This window comes from Lynx rufus, unplaced genomic scaffold (genome assembly GCF_022079265.1).
Source record: "Lynx rufus isolate CCGP_SWC_20201006 ecotype Redwood Valley unplaced genomic scaffold, mLynRuf1.p SCAF_16, whole genome shotgun sequence".
Taxonomy (NCBI): domain Eukaryota; kingdom Metazoa; phylum Chordata; class Mammalia; order Carnivora; family Felidae; genus Lynx; species Lynx rufus.
Genome location: NW_025814830.1, coordinates 7995320 through 8019868, shown reverse-complemented (window position 1 = coordinate 8019868; position 24549 = coordinate 7995320). Strand labels below are relative to the sequence as shown.

The 24549-nt window shown below is 47.3% G+C and overlaps 1 protein-coding gene across 2 annotated transcripts; it reads right to left on the bottom strand.

The window, feature by feature from the left end:
- Positions 1–3899: 3899 nt before the first annotated feature.
- ZNF229 (zinc finger protein 229) lies at positions 3900–22908 on the bottom strand. 2 transcript variants are annotated; one of them, XM_047077890.1, is made up of 3 exons: positions 22811–22908; positions 7910–8036; positions 3900–6481 (listed from the first exon to the last, which is right to left on the bottom strand). In XM_047077890.1, the coding sequence occupies exons 1-3, from the start codon at positions 22811–22813 to the stop codon at positions 4212–4214; spliced, it is 2400 nt and encodes a 799-aa protein (XP_046933846.1). In that variant the 5' UTR covers positions 22814–22908; the 3' UTR covers positions 3900–4211. The 2 variants fall into 2 exon arrangements, with proteins under 2 accessions (XP_046933846.1, XP_046933847.1); XM_047077891.1 differs by lacking the exon at positions 22811–22908 and adding an exon at positions 13707–14775.
- Between the last annotated feature and the right edge of the window lie 1641 nt (positions 22909–24549).

Here is a 24549-nt window from a genome sequence, read left to right as displayed (position 1 = left end):
AAAAAACCCAAAACAAAACAAAACACAAAAACAAAAAACAGGTGAGAACACATTCTCTCTTTGCTAGCTCTGGTCATAGACATGGGAGATAACTGAAGACCCCCATCGCCATGCCTTGGCAGGAGGTGGAGAAATAATATCCAACTATCAACTGGCGTTGCAACTTAGGCACATAAAGAGAACAGCAAAATTCTTTTGGCCTATCCCTGTCTATTGATATCTTGACATGTTTCCTCATGATGCGAAAAAAAAAAAAAAAGTGCAATCTTCCAGGGCTGGGAGTCATCCTTAATTTTGGCAGATACTAAGTCTTTTTACTGGATAGAGGGGGATGTTTTCTTTAACGTGCTTCAGTAATATCTGCCATAAATACGTCAATTCTCCACGTTTGCATTAATTTATTCTGTAGCCTCTCCTTTTTTTTTAACATATATATTTTAACATTTATTTATTTTTGGGAGACAGAGAGTGAGATGGGAAGGGGCAGAGAGAGAGGGAGACACAGAATCTGAAGCAGGCTCCAGGCTCTGAGCTGTCAGCAGAGAGTCCAACGTGGGGCTGGAACTCACGGACCGCGAGATCATGACCTGGCTGAAGTCGGACGCTCAACTGACTGAGCCACCCAGGCGCCCCTTAGCCTCTCCTTTTTGACCTCTCTCCTATTACTTTCTTGCTTGCCCACTCTGCTCCAACCACAGCGGGCTTAATGGTTGTATCCCCAGTGCTTAGACCCACAGTGCCTGACACATAGTACCTCTCGATTCATCAAATTTCAGTCAGAAGTAACAATTCAAGAGATAAAGATGATACGCATGTACTCCTGATGGCCAAATCGCATGACACCGTGTTACACCGGGACCCTGGGGTCCAAGGCAACAACAGGCTTAGGTGTTTTCAGTGCTGTGAGCAACACAGCTGGATGCAGGAGATCTCCCAAGTGTGTGAATCACCCCACTTTAATGTCTGACCTGCTATCCTATCACCTCATCCTAGTGGGTGCTGGTAGATTACCTCACCAAATTGGCATGCTTTCTTCTCCATCTGGTGATGGAATAATACTAGGCTGGGTTTTATACCTGAAACATTTACATTCAGGCTAACAACTGTTCTGAGGAACAGTTACACCTCGTCTGGACCCACAAAAGCTGCTTGGGGATAGGTAGCTTAAATCTCTGACTCTACCTTATAAAATGACCACATGTCAACCTGTTGCTAGGACACAGTCTTACTGTCACAATACACTTTATACTCTATACCAGACTCGTCTCCCCAACCAACCCACTTCCGTTAGAGCCAACTCGTTCAACATCATTCTTGGTATGCTACCGATCATTCCATCGCTGACTCCACTCTGCAGATGGTGCTCTTACAACTCTCCAAACGCCCTGAAACTTGTATTAACCTTTCTACCATATGACATTCAAAGAATGACAACAGAGTAACACCTCACTTCACTTGCTGCTGCTGATTTTGCATGGAAAGCACCGCGCTTTTACACCCAACGCAAACCAATCCATAGCGGTTACAGCACTGCCCTTGACTCTCTTGTAGCCCTTGCTGCCACTGAAATACCAGCAGCCGACTGGCAGCTGGGTAAGCTGTAGGCAACCCAGTGGCATCTCAAGGCCAGTCTCCAGCAGGTAGAATGATCAGGGCACATCTACAAAAGTTGACTGTTGCCACAACCATTCCAACCGTGTGATTCTCCCACGCTTGTTAGTAGGTATGGTAGTTTCAAGACACACCCACGAATTCTCTGGTCCTCCTTCCAGGAGGCCTACTGCCCTTTCCCAGAAACTAGTGGCTCCGACGGAACAGAAGAAAGCAGAAGTGATGGCGATTTCAGGGTCAAAAAAGGCACTGTGGCTTCTTGCTTGCTCTCTCCCCTCTGGTCACTTGCTCTGAGGGAAGTCAGTTGCCCTGTCATGAGGGCTCTCAGGCAGTCCTGTACAGAAGCCCATGCAGTGAGGATCTTAGACCTTTTTCAACAGCCACTGAGGAACTGAGGCCTCCTGTTCAAGGCTCTTTTGTGCCCAGAGCCATCTTGGAAGCAGATCCTTTAAGCCCTGGTCAGGCATTCAGAAGACTGTAGCTGCAGGCAGCATCTGACAGCCAGTTCCAGAACACTGGGGATGTGCTGCCCAGTTTCAAGAATCTGAGGTCCTCCTTTGGAAAGCCAGTAAGCGAGTTGAACTTTTCGACCACAAACCTTGAAGGTCTGAGGTGTAGGAATGGCGTCTACACTGGCTCTTTGGCTCTAAAACCCACCCCACGATTGGAAGGAATCACCCTGCTGCTGTTCCATAAAATACTGGAGATTTTCTTCAAGCCCCCTTCTGAAAGCTAACCATTGCACTCTGCTCGACTCCCAGACATGCTAACTATTCGCTTAGATAGAAGGTGCCCCTTGCCCACCTCCCTGACGTTCTTTGTCTAGTAACCCAGGCAGCAGAGAGGAGCTCAGCCTGGACTGTGCCCCAGGTCTCCAGCCTCCCGGATGAAGAAGTCAGACTACCGGGAATGCCCTCTGCGAAGCCAGGCTTGGGGGCTCACTGGTCCCAGAGGGTCAGGATGCGGACTGGAGCACCACAGCTCCTCCCGGTTCTCCAGATCACCTCGTTTCTGCCCAAGCCAAAAAAAATTATGCAGCTTCTGAAAGTATCTAAATCACAAATTTCTCAGTTCATTTGTATACCTTATATTTGGTACTAGGTGCTAAGTAAACAGTAGAAAAAGCCAAAAAAAAAAAAAAAAAGAAAAAAAAGTATAGAGGTTGTAACAGGGATCTTTGACCATAAGGCACTGTTCCACCAGACTCATTTTTTTAAAAAATAGCTTTACTATCGTTATAAAACTGATATATACTCTTCGTGAAAAAGTAAAATGCATAAAAGTACATGAATGTATTACATACCCCGCATCCCACTTGCTAGAGATATGCAGTTATCATACTAACCTTTCACATTTTTTTCTTTTCTCTCTCTCTAAACATACACACACAAAAACATACCAACAAAAGGGAGTCATACTAAAATTGTTCCACAACTCTCCTGACTCGCAAAATAGTTTGTGGGCAACCTTCAACGCCACTGTAGGCACTGAATATTTTTAGTGGTTTTCGCTCATTTACATGTGCCTTTATTTGTTACACGTGGAGTTTTTGTTTTTGTTTTGCCATAGTAAGACAACTCTAAGAAACTCAGCTGGAGGCATACATCTTTTTCCACATGTGCAACTATCTCCCAACTATCAATGACTACACCCTCATTGCCACTTCAAAGGTTATACAAATTGGACTCGATACACTGACAAATCCTTTCCAAAAAAAGATTACTTCTTTTCACTCCTACCAGTATATTCACGAGTGCCTATTTCCACAGGTCCCACCGATGGTGGCTTTGGTGACTCTATGTTCTGTTCTGACAAGTTAAAGGGGTATTTCTGGGTTTTTTTTAATGCTCTAATATGTATCTTTAAAAACACGAGGAAACGAAACGAACGGGGCAGAAATATTCGTGATAGCAACAAATTAACCAATAAATTCAATGCAATGCCAGTCGGACTGTGTTTTTAAAACTTGATAAAATGCAATGGTCCTGCCATACAGCACGGCCTGTCTAGGAGAGCGGTGTATCTCTAGGAGATAAAAAACATTCACCCCAGCATGATAAAAACATGATGGCGATACATCACTTGGAGATACACCTGCCAAGAGGCAGACTCTCTAACTGTTCCCAGCCTTCTGAAAGTGACTTGCTCTAACCAATGTGCACATCATCTCTCCATTTTTGTAGAAACCATCTTCTAAAAGGTACGCACGATGTTGGTTTTAGTAAGGTGATGACTTTTTCTGACATTTGTCCCATGTGTAGGTATTCCCCCCCCCCCCACCGCCCCCCAGCAAGGAATCCATGTTCACAGTCTGCTCCTCGGACACACTCCTATGTCATTCGTAAAAAGCTCCCTCCTGGGCCGACTCTGATGAGAGCGGCGATTTTTACCGAGGCCCCGCCGTACTTCAAGGACGGCCCTCTGGGGGACAGACCCTTGGAGAGCCAAGTTTGCGACTCAAGTGCTTTTCTCATCGATCAACCTTCCGGATCGTCCCTTCCTGGGCAGGCCAACTGCTGTGACGGGTCACCCTCCACCGGAGCCCTCCCTGCGCATCCCGTTCGCAAAGCCTTCCTCCTGCGTCGGCGCTCAGACGGGCGTCAAGTTCTGAGTTCTGCCTCAGCGCGTGTCTGCTTCTCCGGTGTCTCGCCAGCGTGCGCTCGCTGATGATTCCGCAGCCCTGAGCTGTAACTGAAGCCCTTCCCGCACTCCCCGCACTTGTAGGGCTTCTCGCCAGTGTGGACCCTCTGGTGGACGTGAAGACAGGAGCTTCGCCCAAAGCCCTTCCCGCACTCCTCGCATCTGTAGGGCTTCTCGCCAGTGTGGACCCTCTGGTGGCCTTGAAGATGTGAGCTCTGACTGTAGCCCTTCCCACACACGTCGCATCTGTAGGGCTTCTCTCCGGTGTGCACCCTCTTGTGACTGAGGAGACCAGAGCCGTACCTGAAGCCCTTGCCACATTCGTAACACGTGTAGGGCTTCTCCCCCGTGTGCAGTCTCTGGTGGGTGCGAAGATTTGAGCCGTAACTGAAGCCCTTGCCACACTGATCACACGTGTACGGCTTCTTCCCCGTGTGGATCCGCTGATGTTTGTAGAGGCTTGACGTGCACCGGAAACCCTTCCCGCACGCTTCGCACTTGTAGGGCTTCTCGCCGGTGTGGACCCTCTGGTGGATGAGGAGCCCCGAGCTGTAACTGAAGCCTTTGCCGCACTCGGCACACTTGTAGGGCTTCTCGCCGGTGTGGGTCCTCTGGTGGATGAGGAGGTCGGAGCTGTAAATGAAGCCCTTCCCACACGCGTCGCACACGAACGGCCTCTCCCCCGTGTGGACCCTCTGGTGACTGTGAAGGTCCGAATTGCGCCGGAAGCCCTTCCCGCACTCGCCGCACTTGTAGGGCTTCTCCCCGGTGTGGACCCTCTGGTGGACGTGGAGGTCCGAGCTTCGGCCGAAGCCCTTCCCGCACTCGCACTTGTAGGGCTTCTCCCCCGTGTGCAGCCTCTGGTGCCGGAGCAGCCCCGAGCTGTAGCTGAAGCTCTTCCCGCACACGTCGCAGTCGAAGAGGCGCTGCCCCGTGTGAACCCGCTGGTGGGCCCGGAGGTACGAGTTGTAGCTGAAACCCTTGTCGCACTGGTCGCACCGGTAGGGCTTCTGCCCCGCGTGCGCCTTCTGGTGGCTGCTCGGGTGGGAGCCGCACGAGAAGCCCTTCCCGCACTCGGCGCCGCAGCCGAAGGGCTTCTCCCCCGGGTGCACGTGCCGGTGCTTGTGGAGCGCGGACTTGGCGTAGAAGCCCTTGCCGCACTCGCCGCACGCGTAGGGCTTCTCGCCCGTGTGCAGCCGCCGGTGCACCTGCAGCACCGAGCTGTAGCTGAAGCCCTTCCCGCACTCGCCGCACTTGTAGGGCTTCTCCCCGGTGTGGACGCGCTGGTGGACGAGCAGGTTTGAGCTTCGACCGAAGGCCTTCCCGCACTCCTCACACGCGTAGGGCTTCTTTCCCGTGTGCACGCCCTGGTGGATGAGCAGAATCGACTGATACCGGAAGCCCTTCCCGCACACGTCGCATCGGTAGGGCATCTCCCCGGCGGGGGCCCGGGGCCGGCTGGGACCGCGCGCGTTCTGCCGGAGGCCCCGGGCGCGCTCGTTACCCTTGGAGGGTTTCTCGTCCGTGGGGGTCCTCTGGGGCCTCTCGAGGTGGGCGGTCTGCCTCAAGCCCGTACCACCCTCGGGATATTTAGGGGCTTTCTCTTTCCAGGGAGCTCTGGGCTGGGCGGGAAGGTGCGAGGCGCCCCTGAGGCCATCTCCGCGTTCGCTGCTTCTCAGGTCATCCTCTTCCGGGGCAGGGTGACGGAGGGTTGACTTTTTCAGGCCATCTCTTCCACAGCGCTCGCGATCACAGGGGCTCTCTCTTTCCGGTAACCTGTGGTCATCGTGACAACGTGATACCCAGCGGAAGCCGAAACCGTCCCACTCAGGTTGATACGTTGTACCCTGCGTGTCAAGTTTTTTACACCTTTCCAGAACATTCCACGACTCGTTCACAAAGGCTTTCATCCAAGATTCTTGAACGGATACCGGTCTTATAGCTTTCCAGGGTGGAAACACTTGATTTTCCGAACTGATGGGTCCTTGAAGACCGCCGGCTAAATTGTCAATTTGCGAACCCCGAGGAGATGCTCCTTCCCACCCCTGGCAGGGAGAAGCGTCCTCTGAGAACTGGAAATCCTTCCCTTGAAGATTCACTCTACGGTCTTGCCTCCCAGTTAATTCACCAGCCGCCTGTTCCCCGATTTTCCAGTAGGACAGCTCTCTGTAGGAAAGGCACTTAAGTTCCCTTTCTTGAATATACTCCAGATCCTTTTCATTCTTGTCTCCTGTGGGGTGAAAGACAGTTCAGAGATGAGAACAAGTACAAGAATGGCTCAGGGATCTCAAGCCAAGTCAGGCTTTCAGGCCCGGACCAGTAACGGCCTGGAGCAAAATCCACCTGTGTGTATCATAACTACCAAGGCACTTCTTTTGTATCTGGAAAAAAAAAAAAGAAGAGGTTCCTATTAATAAGCTTCGTAGCCAGACATTAAATGACCCTACTAGCAATGAACTGCATCTCATCTAGTTGCCCAAGCGAGAAAGAAATTCCAAACAGATTCCTACAGAGAAGATTCACTTCTCCGCTTAATGTTGTTGTTCATAACAATAATATCCAACATTATTATGATGCTTCCTACGGTGCTGACGATATACACCGATTAACTCACTTAACCCTCAGAATAACACTGAGGTGGGAACCCTTATCATTTTTGTTTAACGGATGAGGGATCCAGGGCACAGAGAGGGTGAGCAACCCAGTGAAGTCACTCCACCGTGCGGTGCCAAAGGGGCGGGCAGGGAGTCAACAGGGAAGTCCGGTTTCAGAGCCATACTGAGCACTGCCTCCCAGAGTGAATCTGTGAGCACGTGTGAGCTGAACTCGGGGGAGAAACAAAGCACCAAATCCTCCAAAGTGCACCAGCTGTGTCCTGGCTTCCAGAAGCGTATCGAATAGGAATCCACATGATACTGACAGGGCACAGAGGCATAAACATGTTCAGCTTCTCTCTGTCACCAACTGCAAGCCATCAAACCATCACGTTTACCACGTAGTTCAATGTTAAAGAAATCTACCCATGCTTTTTGATATTCCTAATTGGCGATTCTTATCATCATGGGCCAGAATAACACAAATCTGTTCATACCCGAGGACCTGTAGGATATTGGAGACAAATGAGAAATCCATCAATGGACTCTCAATATGCTGGAAGAGTCTCTCTGCCACTGGCTTATCTTAATGCTGACCGGCTGTTTCTAGCAAAGGGAGGAAAGTCCAGGGACCCCTCAGTCACTCTGGATATGTTACTCTCTGAAAAGCATGAAGAATCCAAGTGAAGGGGGGACCGAGGAGCGGAAATGAGGTCGGAGAACAATCACCTACCATAGTACAAGTGTCCACAGGCAAGATCAAGGTCAGAAGGGGCCTCTGCATGACAAGTTCACCCCACCCCTGCCTGCGTCAGACCCCAGGCTGCATGGTTCTTGCCCGGGTGTGCATCTCTCGGGAGTTTCTCTGTTACCCAAGCCTCTCTACCTTGTTCCATGGAGGTGCCTTATCAGGTTTGAAAGGTTGTTGCCCTGAAAATCCAAGGCTTAGGCTCATTTGTGAGGTGCAAAAAATGATCAAAAAATGTAGTCCTGATCTTTCAAGTTCCCGGGAACAAGAACATTCCAATCAAGGTAAGTGTGGATTACCCAGACATTCCCCTTACCCAGAGAGAGCAGGTTCTGGAAGTTCTCCAGCATCACATCTCGGTACAGCTTCCTCTGGGTAGGGTCTAGAAGCCTCAGCTCCTCCTCGGTGAAGACCACAGCCACGTCCTTGAAGGTCAATGGCTCCTAAAATGTGAGACACCATTAACACAAACACGTACCAGATGAAAGGCAAACTTGGCGTCACTAAGAAGGGTAGACAAGCACGCAGGCAGTTGCTCGGTCTGACGAGTCAAATCAAGTTTTGTTAATGTCTGATGCCAACAATGTCGGTTCTTACCAACTGATCTTCCGTGGTTATCCACAGAGCAAAGCAACAAACATTCTTCGCTCAGTGTGAGCACTTCAGAGGGCAATTCCATGGAGCTACAATGCTTCCATCATGTGGTCTGTCCATTTTACAATTTTTTCATAAGTTTTTAAAAAAAATTTTTTAACATTTATTTCTGAGAGAGAGAGAGAGAGAGAAAGACAGAGCACAAGTAGAGGAAGGGCAGAAAGACAGGGAGACACAGATTCTGAAGCAGACTCGAGGCTCTGAGCTGTCAGCACAGAGCCCAACGTGGGGCTCGAACCCGCAAACTGCGAGATCATGACCTGAGCCGAAGTTGGGACGCCCAACCGACTGAGCCACCCAGGTGCCCCTCAAGTTTGTTTTTTTTAAGTGTATTTATTCATTTTGAGAGAGACGGAGACAGCACAAGTGGGGGAGGGGCAGAGAGCAAGGGAGAGAGAGAATCCCAAGCGGGTTCCATGCTGCTGGCGCAGAGCCTAATGAGGGGCTTGAACTCATGAAACCGTGAGACCCTGACCGGAGCCGAAACCAAGAGCTGGATGCTTAACTGACTGAGCCACCCAGGGGTGCCTTGACTCTCACTTACAGAATACCAACTTTTCCTCCAAAATGACTGTTTCAACAGTGCCTGATGTTAAGAGTGCCCACATCTGCACACACCTCCAGATCACCTCCTCGGTTCTTCACCAACCAGCCCCTCGCCCCTCCATCAGCCGTGGGGCAAATCCTGCTCTTTGCCGCCCCTACCCCCCACCCCCTCCACACACACACGCCTTTTACGGGTTTCCACGTCAGCACCTGTCAGAAGCAACCAACGGGTGTTTATGCGACCATGTCCCCAGCCAGAGGAGGCCTCTGAAGCAGCGGTGGAGTTTCACGTCATGCTGTGTCATCCTCAGTTGTGAACTGTGGCCCACGGCCTTCAAGCAAATTGCTCTAGTCCACTGAGGAAGACAGCGGCAGTTGTAAACACAGTGAAACACAGCGATCAACTGTATCGTGATACTCGCCGTCCTTCTCGAGAGGGAGACAATTGCGTATGAGGGACTTCAGAATTCCACTTTGCCTGCAGCCTGTCCCAGGAATACCTGTAACAAGGTCTTACGAAGTACAACTTGAGCTGTGGTTCTATACATAATTTAAAAAAGAAATTTTTTTTTACTATTTTTGAGAGAGAGAGAGACAGACAGACAGAGTGCAAGTGGGGGAGAGCAGAACGAGAGGGAGATACAGAATCCGAGGCAGGCTCTGATTTCTGAGCTGTCAGGACAGAGCCCAATGTGGGGCTTGAACTCACCAACTGTGAGATCATGACCTGAGCCAAAGTCAGAGGCTTAATTGACTGAGCCAGGCACCCAGGTGCCCGTATACATATTTAACTTAAAAAAAAAAAAAATTTCATGGGTACATTTTTAAGAAGGAAGGCAAAGCAGCTTTAGTAGTAAGTTTTCCTTTTTTTTTTTTCAGTTTATTTATTTATTTTGAGAAAAAGAGAAAGAGAGAGAACAGGGGAAGGGCAGAGAGAGGTGGGGCGGGGGGAGAGAGAATCCCAAGCAGGTTCCATGCCATCAGTATGGAGCCCGATGGGGGCTCGAACCCACGAAACCATGACATCATGACCTGAGCTGAAGTCAGACACTTAAGTGAGCCATCCAGGTGCCCCCATAGTAAGGTTTAATGCATGCATGTCTATATATGACTCATTCCATAAATGTTCAGTACCTATAAAACAGTATTAGACACAGGAATTCCAGAGATAACGAAGAAAATAACAGCCCTGCCTCTGTGGGGCTTGTGCCCACAGTCCCCGAGATCCCTTCCAAGATCCATGATTCGCTAGAAGGACTCACAGGGCTCAGTACATAGTCATACTCACAGCTTGCACTTAGTATGGTTAAAAAACAAAGCAAAATCATGGGGCACGTGGGTGGCTCAGTGGGTTAAGCATCTGACTCGGCTCAGGTCACGATCTCACAGTCTATGGGTTCGAGCCCCATGCCGGGCTCTGTGCTGACGGCTCAGAGCCCGGAGCTGGCGTCAGATTCTTGTCTTCTTCTCTCTTTGCCCCTCCCCCACTTGTTCATTTTCTCTCTCTCTCTCTCTCTCGCTCTCTCAAAAATAAGTAAATAAATCACTTTAAAAAAATCAGATGAGGGAAAGGGCATGTGGGGTGAAGTCTGGAGGAAGCAGGGTGCAATCGGGTGTGTTCTGTGACAAATCTCAGCCACGCATAGAACTACACACCAGACCCCATGGGTCCTGGCAGATCTCTGAACATGGGTGTGGTCTCGGGGAGCCCTGAACCAGGAGGTGAGGGAACTTGGCCATGGTTACACAGCCAGTAAGAGACAGGGTTCGAGTTCAAACTACAACATGAGCACACAGAGTCTAGTTCCAGAGCCACTGTACTTTAACAACTGTCCTATACGGGCCAACCTGTGTGTTACCAGGGGGCCAGAAATGCGTGTATAAAGCAGATAATTTGCAGAAAAATCACTGTAAGGCAGGCTCTAGCCTACGTATCTTTACGTGGTTTATCTAATTTAACCCGGATATTATGGTATTTGCAGAATACCATATTTTTGCAGAAAAATCACTGTAAGGCAAGCTGATATTTGCAGAAAGTATTTGCAGAAAAATCTGATATTTGCAGAAAAATCACTGTAAGGCAGACTCGAGAAAACGGGTCTCAGAAAGCGAATGCTACGTGTCGAACAACATACGCTTCGGAAGCCTGAGTCGGGACTGGACTCGGGCAGCCCGAGTAACGACGCTGAAACCACCCAGCCCTACCGCCGCCCAAATGAGATTGGAGGCGCCAGACCAGAGGAACCCACCTCCCCACTCGGGAGGGAGAGCGCCACCAACACAGCACATTTTCCGAGCAGAATCCCAAATCGATCCCAAGACCAGAGGCAGCGTCACAAGGGAGAAACGTCAGGCCAGAGGCAGCCGATGTGACAATTACACAGTTGTGGCCCTCCCGCTAACTCCCGAATCTTTACAACCAGTCCTGCCTTCTGCACTGAGCCCTGCCTACTCTGCCTGCCACCTGGATGCCTAAAAGGTATCGCGAAGCAAAAACAGCCCAACTGGAAGGGAGTCTTTCCTCCCAAATAGTTCCCTTCTCGTCTCTCTGACGTGGGCAAACGCAAGTACCATCTGCCTTAAAGGCATCGCCTGGATTCTTTCCTTTTCTTCATTTCTTACATCTGATTCATTAAAAAAAAAAAAAATTCATGGGGTGCCTGGGTGGCTCAGTCAGTTAAGTGTCTGACTCTTGATTTCAGCTCAGGTCACAATAGCACGGTTCGTGAGTTCGAGCCCCGCGTCAGCCTCTGTGCTGGCGACACGAAGCCTGCTTGGGATTCTCTCTCTCTCTCCTCTCTTTCTCTCTCAAAATAAATAAAAATAAACTTAAAAAAAATTCTGCCACTTATTATTCCAAAGTATACTTCAAGCTTCTCCCTGTAACTACTTCTACCTCTCTAATGTGAGTCGTCATCGTCCTTCGCTTGGATGATCGCACAGACCTCCTCCCAGTTCATCCTGCCTACGTCCCTCAAGATACTTCAGAGCCCTCATCTTGTGTTTAACCCGTTACTACCGGTCTCCCCCTTCTAGAAGGCCAGCCCCATGAAGGCAGGGGTGTTATCTGTTTTGCTCTCTGATGTATCACCAGGGCTTAGAATAATGTTTGGCCCATAGTAGGTGTGCAACAAACGTTTGCTGAATGAAGAGAGAAAGACTAACTTTTGAACCTCAGAGGTACATGCTCAACATAAATAGTAGAACAACACAGAGACATACAACTCAGTAGAGCAGAGTACAGTATACAGGAATGGTCACGTCCTATGAAAGCTAAGTCAACTGTCATTTTTCTTTCTCTTTCTCCACATATATAACGCACACACCTATTTTTTTTTTTAACTTTTTTACTGTTCATTTATTTTCGAGAGAGAGAGAAAGCACACGAGCAGGGGAGAAAGAGAGAGCACACAAGCAGGCAGAGAGAAAGGGAGAGAGAAAGAATCTGAAGCAGGGCAGAGCCTGACATGGGGTTCAAACTCACAAACTGTGAGATAATGACCTCAACGGAAATCAAGAGTCAGACGCTTAACCAACTGAGCCACCCAGGCATCCCCATATACACCTATTAAATATATACATGTTTATATACATATATACATATGTGTATACATAAACATATACAAAAATATATAAATGATAAAGTCAGCATTTCAGTTGACCTACAGATGAATGATTAATAAATGGCACTGTCCTGACTGGCTATCCATCTTGAAGAAAATGACATTAAATGTCAACCTTAGGCCACTTACAAAAACCAGTTATAATCATTTTAGAGATTAAAACGTTTTTAATCTAAATAAAAACCCATTTAGGTGCTTTTTTTTTAATTAAAAAAATTGTTTTTTTAACGTTTAATTTTGAGAGACAGAGACAGCGTGTGAGCTGGGGAGGCGGCAGAGAGAGGGAGACACAGAATCTAAAGCAGGCTCCAGGCTCCGAGCTGCCAGCACAGAGCCTGACATGGGGCTCGAACCTACAAGCCACAAGATCATGACCTTAGCTGAAGTCAGACGCTTAACCGACTGAGCCACCCAGACGCCCCCATTTAGGTGCCTTTCTGATTAAGCTTAGAATGGGTAAGGCCTTTTGCAGCTAGGTATCGAGCCATATTTTCAAAAGGGAACTAACAAATCATTTAACTGTGTACAAATTTTACACTTCTTTATGGTCAACTCACCATTCAGAAAGTAAAAATTGAGAGAAAGTAACTTTAACACTTTTGATGGGCATGAGTTAACAACCCTACTCTTGAAAGAGCTCCTGTCATTAATGAAAAATGGACAAAAGCATTTCATAAGCAATTTATAGGTGAGAAAATACAGCAGCAAATATATATATGAAAGATGCTCATCATGCACCTACTGTGTGAGGAACTACAAAATACATAGGTCTTGGCCACATACCCTCCTCCATCAGATCAGCAAAAATGTTTAATACTGATATATAGCCTGGGGGGGAAAACTTGCCAAAAAGAAAATTAATCAGAATTTTTAGAAGCGTGACCAAAAAAAACCCACTCCTACGATTAGGGGAAAATAAAACCTCAAGAGACGAGCCAACGAGCAGAATGAACATCACTGAAGCACAAGCCGGTGAACTGGAAAACAGAGCAGCCTCCTGGAAGGTGACAGAAAATTCCGAAGAAGAGAAGTTTAAGAACAGGGAAGATAGATCTGGAAGTTACACCTTCAGTAATGGCAGTTCCAGCAGGACCACATGAATAAAATGACAGTAATGGCAGACAGACATCCAGGGAGAAAGAGAATTAACACCAGAAGATCGCAGAGCAAAGGCAATAAACGTGTGATCCTTGAAAATGACGCTCAGCCAAGATGCCATGTATAAACACAACAGACCTTTCTGAGAAAAAGCGCTAAACTAACTAATAAATAAGCATAAGCTTTGCTCACCAGAAGGTGAACGGAGAAGGGAGAGAAAGACCAGCATGAGACTTAATGCCAGTTCCGAAAGTATGAATGAAGACTCTTCAGCTTCGGCAACGTGCCATCCGCAAATTCCGTTCGCCTAAAGGCACAGACATTGTTCCGCACAGAAACGGTCAGCGGAGACGGCATCCGCAAGTCTTCTTTGGGAAAAGCAAATCGTGGAATGACGCTGAGCCAGCCAACAGGCAAGTCAGTGACGCCAGGACTACAGAAACCAGAGACAGGTGGCGGACAATGACCGCTACGGAGAGAACTGACACAAGCTCACTGTGGGAATCGGTGGTGACAACCGTCAGAAGGTGATGACGGTAACGACAGTATCATACCAGGAGCTGGCGGGAAGTAGAACCGTGTTAATTTCTTCAGCCCTCGTGGAGGGAACACTTACAATTAAAGCGTACAGTAAGGAAGTAACTCAAACCTTCCGAATTTTTCCATAACGTCTTTTCGTAAAAAAAAAGGAAGCTTTGTAAAATAATTTTGCACGCGCCGAAAAGAGCACGTACTTAAAATTTTGCAAACTGCTTTGATTTCTTTTTCTTGCAACCCAAAGGAAAAATGAGTTAACACATGTGCACAGATCTACGGTGTGTGTGTATGTGAGAGAGAGAGCGAGCGCATCTTTTCATGTCCTGATATTTTCATCCGCTTGTGACCACATTTGACAGCGGCACAGGACCTGGACATGAGAAGAAACAAAATGATAACAGTCCATCAATCCAACATCAATCCAATGGACGGACATGGAGTCCACCCCACGGTTTTTTCTTTTTTTTTTTTTTTTGCTGTTATGAACAACGTTGCAATGATCAGTCTTTGAATACTCGCTCTGATTTGGAATGAATTCTTAAGAGTAGGAAATATTGGAGCAGACATGTGCAGAACTTCCAAGAAGACTAAAAATGCCCCTTTCAATGGTGTGAACGCACCATCTCTCCATCTGGCTAACAGTGAGAGCTGACCTTTCAAATCTTTGATCTGCTAGAAAAGAAAAAAAAATCAGTATCTCATTTCAATCTGTATCACTTTATTTTTTTTGTTAATGTTTTGATTTATTTTTGAGAGACAGAGCATGAGTGGGGGAGGGGCAGAGAGAGAGAGAGAGAGAGAGAGAGAGAGAGAGAGAGAATTTGAAGCAGGCTCCAGGTTTTGAGCCATCAGCACAGAGTCGGATGTGGGGCTCGAACTCATGAACCGTGAGATCATGACCTGAGCCAAAGTCAGACACTCAACTGACTAAGCCACCCAGGCACCCCTGTATTACTTTAATAGAAGCTGATCGGACTTTTCATATAATTGTTGGCCATTTGTACTTCTGCTTTTCTCCCTTCCTGAGCAAGAATGCTTGGGTCTTTGAACCCCTCTGTCAAAAATAAAGACATTAGAATTTCTAATTTTGTCGTAGACGAAATGTTTTTTCCCCTAATATGCTCTTTTAGCCTTGTTCATGGGGTACTTTTTGTAGGGTGTATTCACCTGGACAAAAGGACACCTGGAAAGGAATCAGAGAAATGTCCCATGGAGGAGATAAACTCGGGCAGAGAAGGATTCATTTGTAATTATTCACCCAATACACTGTTTCCTCGACTCCCTTTTACCAAGGGAGGGAGATATTTTTACACTCCGATGCCTGACGTGTGATTTCTGGAAAGAAAAGCGATCTCAACCCACCTGAAACTGTCCTGTCCTCCCCATCCTGGGAAAGGGCTGAGGCTTGAGAACGGAGAGCTGCGGGAGGAGAAGGAAGGCCATGAGAAGATGCGGCTCCTGCCTGTGTTTGCAGACTCTCTACCTGGACCTCAGCAACGTCTGCTGCGTCACGAACTGGTTTCTTCTCTCTCCACACCCGGCTCGATTCTCCCCCACTGCACCCCCTTCATGAACTCTCAACCTCTCTCCCTAGGCCTTGAGGTCAAAGTCTCCATGGTTACCTCTCCCAGGTTTTCCCAGAGCAGCAGCAATTTTATGTATCCTCTGACCTTCCTAAGCCAGAGAAGCAGAAGATCTGGGCCTTCTTCATTCTTGAGGTTCTCCAAGCTCTGACAAGGAATGTCAGATGGCTACCTGGGCTCAGAAGGACCTGCCTTCCCCTGCATGCTCCCCAGCCTGGGTGGTTCCCGCACTCCGGGGACCTGTGGGCTCAAGAGGGAACTTGACTTTATGGAGTCCTTTCTTCTGGGCCCCAAAGCTCTGGGTCTCCAGAACGGTTCACACCCTGTAGCCATCATTCATTCAGCGGACACTGACTGAGTCACTGTATGCGTAGTCCCTGCTCTGGAGAGACTCACCGTCCACAGAGCCAAGGATGCTGCAGGTGGCTGGGGACAATCTGAGAGGTTTCTGTGGGGAGGGCTGAGCAGAAGTGTCACAGGGAGACACAGGGCCCTACAGAAGGGTGCAGACGCCACACAGGACACCTGTGTTCTGTGAAAGAAAATCTGGAGTGTGAAAGCTTTACTAATGCAACACTGTAGGCCTCACAGAAGAAATGATGAAAAATCCCTGTCGTCGGGGCGCCTGGCTGGCTCAGTCGAAGAGCATGAGACTCTTGATCTCAGGGTTGTGAGTTTGAGCCCCACACTAGGTGGAGAGATTACAAAAGAAAGAAAGAAAGAAAAGAAAAAAAGAAAAAGAAGAAAAAAATCCCTGTCCTCGAGGGTTCTATCAATCAAGATACAGGTTAGCAAAGATCTTCTAAATCAGAGTTTGTAACCTTTTCTGTTCAATGGCCTCCTTTGTCAGTGTGGTGATACTTATGGGTTCTTACTCGGAATGATGTTGTGAAAGCATAAAATAAAACACACAGGGTTACTTTAAAGGCTAATTATACCGGAATACAATGTTCAAAAATAATAAAACACCAAGGATGTGCTTCTTTTTACACATTAAATGTCAAGGATGAATCAACTGCTGGAATTTCCAAAAAGTAATGAGCATAAGTAATATTCTGAAACATCTACGCCAACTACAATATAAAAACATCTATGATTTACCTGAATAACAGAATCACCGGTTCTGATAATACTACTGTGGTCTGTCACCTGCATTCATAATCAAAGGAAATACTAATTTCCAGTATGACTGGTGCACATTTTTTTTTTCCCACTCGGGTTCATGATCACCCTGCATTATGCCCACGGACTTGCGTTCAAGAACCCCGTCCTTAAGGGAGTCCTTCTGCCACCACCAGATTGAATCAGTCACCCCGGAACCCCAGAACCATTTTGTAGAAACTGCTGGCTTGCCACCTTTCACACAGCTGCCCTGTTAAGATCTCTAAGTCATCAAGAGAATGGGGTCCTCTACCTTCATTCGTGGTCTCCATTTTGCATGGGGTTGGCACACTGGACACGCTTAGCAAATTTCATCAGTGGGGTGTGGAGCACAGAGATGAACAGAACTCTCGGCACGGGCCCGGAGCTAGCCAGTAGGCAGCAGAAACACACTGACCATAAGCTCCTTCCTTTTGCCTCTTTGCCTGATCTCCTTTCTCCTGAGACTCGAGCCACAGGGCAGGTTCACAGGAACGTACACACCCTTAGGGTGCCTGCTCTAAGATACTCCCTGTACTGTACTGAGTCAGGAGCTCATGTCTCCACCTTGAGCTAGCCATCGGTCCCAGGCCATCAGTCCCAGGCCTCTGCACAGCCCCCTCTGGCAAGCGCCTCCCTGTCTCCCACCGTTTGTGCACTGCCCTGCCCCAGGGATTGTCCTCTAAAGCAAGTGTGGAGAGGTGCCTGGGTGGGTCGGTCAGTTAAGCGTCAGACTTCAGCTCAGGTCATGATCTCACGGTTCGTGGGTTCGAGCCCCACGTCGGGCTCTGTGCTGACAGCTCAAAGCCTGGGGCCTGCTTCAGATTCTGTGTCTCCCTCTCTCTCTGCCCCTCCTCCGCTCATACTCTGTCTCTCTCGCTCCCCAAAACAATAAAATACCAATACAAATACAAATAAAGTTAGGTCACTCCTCCGGCCAAGAACTTCACCTCACTCAAAACCTCCGCCAAAGGCCTTTCAAAAGGCTTAAAGACCCTACGCTATCTGACCTCCCAATACCCAATTTCCTACCGATCCTTTCTCTTTCTCACTCTGCTCACCCTCTCTGGCCTCCACACTTCTTCAAATGGACCCTGCCTTCAATGCTGTTCCCTTTCCCCAGCGTCCACAGGCCTCTCTCTTCCTTTGGATCCCTACTCACCTACTCACCACCTTGTTAGTGACATCATCCCTGGTTATCCCACACAATTGCAAGTCCCTCTGCCAGTCCTCCCAAAGCACCTTCCCTGCTTCATTGTCCTCTGTGAAGCTTAGCTAACCTACCATTTTTCTTGTTTACTATCTTCCTGTACCCATGAGAGTATGAACTCTGTGAGGGCTGGGATTTTAGTCAGCTCCAAGCAACAGGGTAAGCACTCAACACATATTTAAATGGGAGAATGGGGGGTGGGGGGAGCCTGGGTGGCTCAGCCGGTTAAGCGTCAGATGTCGGCTCAGGTCATGATATCACGGTTTGAGTTCGAGCCCCGTGTTGGGCTCTGTGCTGAGAGCTCAGAGCCTGGAGCCTGCTTCGGATTCTGTGTCTCCCCCTCTCTCTGCCCCTCCCCTGCTCACGCTCTGTCTCTCTCTCTCAAAAATAAACAAACATTAAAAAAAAATTTTTTTAAATGAAATCAATGGGAGAATGGGACTAATGCGAACTCAATCTGCTGACGCTTGGATCCTGGGTCTTTTGAGACCAGCTACAGAGCAGAATGGTTTTGTTCTGCAGTTTGTTCGCTTAATCAATTACATGCAAAGGACCATGCAGGGCATGCTGGGACACGATGGTGATCCGGGCAGGCAAGGACTCTGCGCGCAAACAGCTAACATTCTAGCCGGGAAGACAGCACACATTCACTGAAGTTCTACTTTTATGTCAGGTGCTTAGGTTTAAGGAAAGATACACTCCTTTACCACATGGAGCTCACACTGGACAAAGAGGACGACCAATACAACTGGCGCCAAAGGCACTGGGATAAAGGGGTAATGGGACTAAGGGATGCCGCAAAGGTAGAAATGACAGGACTAGACGAATAATGACACGTGAGGGTGAAAAGGAGAAGTCAAATACGAGTCTGGAGTTGAAGTTTAAAGAAAACAGGTAAATTATGGCGTTTAAATCCAGCTAGCAAGATGAGAGGCAGGGGTGGGGAGTTGCTGGTCTTGACTCTTAACACCGAGGTTGTCACACGGCCTGGGTCTAAGTTCTGGCTCAGCCACTCTGTAGCTGCGTTAACACCAGAAGAGAGAGAAATCTCTGAATGGGCCTGTTCTTTCTGCTGTTAAGTGAAGACAGTACTTCTCACTCACAGAGTTGACAGAATTAAGTCTCTCTCTGTGACACACGTACACGGGCATACCTATTTGAATGAAGTTCAGAGTCTAGTACGTGGTACACGGAAAATCCTCAGCCAACGACTGTCACTGCTGTCATTCGCTCACCCCACCACCAACCCGGGAATACAGGCACCCATTCGTTTAACAAAGACACGTTCAGTGTCCCACTCTGTCTCAGACGCTGTAACAAACCCTGGGGACACAGGACCAAGTAAGATGGGCAAGGTGCTCGTTCTTACGGTGCTTGCGTTCTGGCGGGTCAACAGGTCTTACAGATAAGGTGATCTCTGATTACAAAAGGGGCAAGGACGAAAATAAGTTGAACGGGACAGACTCTCGTTCTGGGTCAGAACACAGGGGGCAGGTGTGGGAGACGCAACGTGAATCAGGTTGTCATGGACAGTCTCCAAGACCCGCACGAAAATAAATCAGCCACGCAAAGATCTGGGATGGGAAGAGAACAGAGGGGCACGCAAGGGCAAAGGCCCTGACTTCTGGTTATAACACCTCAGCATTCTGACACGGGACTAATGATAACTTACTGAGAAAATTAACTATCAATTCTTACTGACAGGCTAGTACACGCCAGACACTATCCCAGGTATCAGGGATACTCAACAAAAGCTGTCCGCATCACTGGCATGTAATAAGCACTTAATAAATGCAAACCGACGATCTCGCGGTCCGTGAGTTCGAGCCCCGCGTCGGGCTCTGGGCTGATGGCTCAGAGCCTGGAGCCTGTTTCTGATTCTGTGTCTCCCTCTCTCTCTGCCCCTCCCCCGTTCATGCTCTGTCTCTCTCTGTCCCAAAAATAAATAAATGTTGAAAAAAAAAAATTTAAAAAAATAAAAATAAAAAAAAAATAAAAAATAAATGCAAACCGTTACAGTCACTGTAATTATTTCTTCCCTGTAGCTAGCACAGCCCTGAAGCAGTGTAAGCCTAAGTGATTTACTGGCTACACGAACCAATACTACAGGCCAGGGAGAGAATACACTAAATAGAGTCGCTGGGAAATTCCCCCACCCTTAGGAAAAAAACATCTCTGGGGGAAAGCAGCCACGGCTGAGGGGCCGGAATGGGCATTTGTCAACACCGTGGTATGACGAGTAAGGAAGATCAGGAAAGCAGGCCTTTGGGAAGGGAGCTGGCATTGCCATAAAACAACAAGAAACCAAACTTTTATTCACCTGGAGCTCTGATGTCAAGAGACCAGGGGTTACTCCTTTCTCTTCTACGCAGACCTCTCTGAGAAAGGCACAGTCCCAAGAAGGCAAGGCCATGAAATAAAAACGAGCCAGGAGATAACATGATTTTATCAGAATTCCCAGCTACACAACAAGGAGAAAGTTCTGAGCACCAGCTGAATGTAATCTAGCCTTCCTGGAATCTACTCCTACCCCCAGGAAAGAGACCTCCCTCCCTACAGGGCTCAAAGGGTCCACACCATTCTTACTGTGGGCCTTGTCTACAAGCCTGCATTCACTGTAGCTCCTAGGAGACCATCAGATGGCCGACAGATACCTGAAACGATGCTCAACATCACAAAACATCAGGAAAATGCACATCAAAATGGAGAGACCACCTTACCCTTGTCAGAAGGGCTAGAATCAAAAAGACAAGCAATAACAAGTGTTGGTGAAGATGTGAAGAAAAAGGAACCTTGGGACACTGTTGGTGGGAATGCAAACTGGTTCAGCCACTGCGAAAACAGCACGGAGGTTCCTCAAAAAATTAAAATTAGAAATGCCATATGATCCAGTAATTATCCAGTAAAATATCCAGTAATACTACTGGGTATTTACTCCAATAAAACAAAAACACTAATTTGAAAAGATCTACGCATCCCTGTGTTTACTGCAGCACTATTTACAACAGCCAAATTATGGAAGCCACCCAAGTGTCCATCAATAGATGAATGAATAAAGATGTGATACATATATATGCAATGGAGCATTACTCAGCCATAAAAAAGGATGGTATCTTGCCATTTGCAACAACACGGATGGACCTAGAGGGTGTGAAATGAATCAGAGAAAGACAAATACCATACGATTTCCCTCAGATGTGGAATGAAAGGGGGGAAAATGAACAAAGAAAAAAAGAGACCAAAAACCAGACTCAAACACAGAGAACAAACTGGTGGTTGCCAGAGAGAAGGTGGGTGGGATAAGAGTTCTTATCATTTTTTTTAATGCTTATTTATTTTGAGAGAGAGTGCATGAGAGGAGGGGCAGAGAGACAGACAGACAGAGAGAGAATCCCAGGCAGGCTCCACGCTGTCAGCGCAGAGCTCAATGCAGGGCCCCACCCCATGAACGGTGGGATCACGACCTGAGCCAAAACCAAGAGTCAGACGCTTAGCCACCAAGGCACCCTAAGACCACTCTTACTTTGATGAGCACTGAGCAATGTACAGTATTGTTGAATCATTACATTATCTACCTGAAACTAACATAGCACTGTATGTTAAAAAATATTTTTAGGGGCGCCTGGGTGGCTCTGTCGGTTAAGCATCCGACTTCGGCTCAGCTCATGATCTCACGGTTTGTGAGTTCAAGCCCTGCATCGGGCTCTGTGATGGAAGCTCGGAGCCTGGAGCCTGCTTTGGATTCTGTGTCTCCCTCTCTCTCTGCCCCTCCCCCGCTCACACTCTGTCTCTCTCTCTCAAAAATAAATAAACATTAAAAAAATAAAATAAAAATATTTTTAAATGCCTAAAGATATACCATGTTCATGCAATTAAAGACTTAAGGTTGCCTGTTCTCTCCAATGCAATTTCAATCAAAATCTCAACAGACTTCTTGCAAGATTTGACACCCTGATTCTAAAATATGCGTTGTAATGAAGAAAATCTAGAATAGCCAAAAAAGAATCCTACCAAAGAAGGAAAAATTTGGACTCATTCTTTCTGACTTCAAGATTTATTCTAAAGCCACAGTAATCAAGAAACAGTGGTACTGACTTAACAACGAACACACAGATCGATGAGAAGAGTCCTTTCAAAGTATGGAGTTGGAACAACTGGAGTCTTAGTACCCCTCCTTAAATCATACACAAAAATTAATGCAATATGGATTAAAAGTCGACTATTAAAAGCAAAAGGTTTGAATTAAGAGCTGTGACTCTCATATGCTGTGTGACAGAATAGAATTCAAACCATGTGGCTCGGACGCTGCAAAAAAACAGAGCTAGCATCACTACACCAGCAAAATGATTTCTTAAAGCTTGTACGGCGCTTAATAATTCTCAAAGGAATACATACAGACCGTGAAGAATCAACTTCTGCAACTCTTTATAGAAATGACTTCACAGAAAAGTCTGAAATTCATACAGAAGTAGGTGTGCGGCTACCGTGAAAGAATTCCAGATATCACCAATCCAAAACTACTTGGATTGGAGTCTCCCGAACCGAGAGATGCCCGTCTCAAAGCCATAGCTGCCGACTTCCATCTGCTCCTTCCAAGCCTGGGGGCGCCCAGCGCTGCCGGCCCGAGCCCCGCCCCCCATCCCAACCCGGGGTGCTCTGTGCGTCCACCTCCTCAAACCTCTCCTTCGCCAGGCGGAGCTGCCGAAATCTCCCGGCTCTGACCCCCGCCACACGCCCCCTCCCCCCAGATCCTAGAGCCCAGGCCCCTTCTCCCTGCGGCGGGAACGAAGACCTCCAAAAAGCCCCACGTCCCGTAACCTACTCACCATCGCAGAAGAAATTATGGCAGTGCTGCGGTGGCCGGAAGCGGAAGTGGGCGCCTCGGCAGGGTCCGGACTACACTTCCCAGGACCCTCTGCGGTGCGCGTTCTTACTTAAGGGAGCCGACGGTGTCGTAAAGAAGCGTACACCTGGAGCCCCGCCCAAGGCCAGGTGGAAGGCGGAGTTCCTTGCGGGGCTGCTCTAGTTGGTGAGACGACACACGCTGTTCCGGCTCTGAGCTTTGGAGCTCCGCGACAGCTTTTTTCTTTCCTTAAAAAAAAAGGTTATTACTCGGTACTAACACGTTCACGTTGTGGAAAATCTGACAATACTCTCAAACAAAAAAATCCATAATCCCATCACCAGGGAATATAAAGCATTGATGTTTTTGATTACACACACACACACATATAACTTACACCATACATCTATAATTTACACCATATATGTATATAATTTACACTATATATTTATTTATGTTTTGTTTTTGTTTGTTTGTTTGTTTTTTACAAAAGCAGTGCATGATCAATGTTAAGGGACAAAAGTAAAAAGAATGTTAAGAAAAGTAAGGGAGGGGCGCCTGGGCGGCGCAGTCGGTTAAGCGTCCGACTTCAGCCAGGTCACGATCTCGCGGTCCGGGAGTTCGAGCCCCGCGTCGGGCTCTGGGCTGATGGCTCAGAGCCTGGAGCCTGTTTCTGATTCTGTGTCTCCCTCTCTCTCTGACCCTCCCCCGTTCATGCTCTGTCTCTCTCTGTCCCAGAAATAAATAAACGTTGAAAAAAAAAAAAAGAAAAGTAAGGGGAAAAAGTAAGAGAAAGAACTAAAGTCCCCCATAATCCTAGCACCCAGAAACAAGTATCATTAAGATCTTGGCCTATGTATTTCCGGATTTCCTCTTTGAGTAAATATATACTTAAAATTTTTTGTCCCCACAGAATTTGCATCATAATATCTTAGAGCCGATTTTTTTCTCTCACCTCATGCATGTCACTAAATAATAAATTCATTTAAAGTGGTTGTTTAGGATTCTTTAGTTTTAGGTCCATTACCACTTTATCCACTAAAGAAGTTAGACTTCCAATCTCATTCGTCGAGTAGGAATAATCATTTTCTTTAACTTCTTCCAATTTGATAGCCCAAGTATGCTGCCTCCTTATTGACTGCGTTTCTTTATTCATGGAGATGTGGAATAAATGTCGATATGTCAGCGGTGGGTAACTTGCCTGCTTATATCCTTTGCCCATTTTTATCTTTTGCTTATTTATTTATAAATTCTCTTTGTATACAAATGGTATTGACGCTGTCCTGTATGATGATTTTTCCCCCCAGTTTGGACTTTTATAAGGCAGTATTTAAAAACCACCGACCTTTATTTGATCAAATTGATCAGTCCTTTCATTTTGGATTCTGTATTTTTCCACACAATTATAAAGACTTCCTTCCTCTGATATCCAATAAGGACATCTATATTCACTTCTGTTCTAAAATTATACCTGAGACTTGTCTTAATCAGGTATGGTAAGACACACAAATACAGAAATGGTAGTCATGAGGAAAGAAGTTTAATACTCACAGATTTCTAGAAACAAAGTGTGTGGCATGCCACACAGGGTTTCACAGGGAAGGACCATGGTTGGTCAGGAGGCAGTAGAGAGGACACGGTCCAAAGCCTTTATTGGGTTTTGATGGGAAGGGATGAGTGAATCAAGGTAAATAAAGATGAATAAGTTTAGGATAATATTTT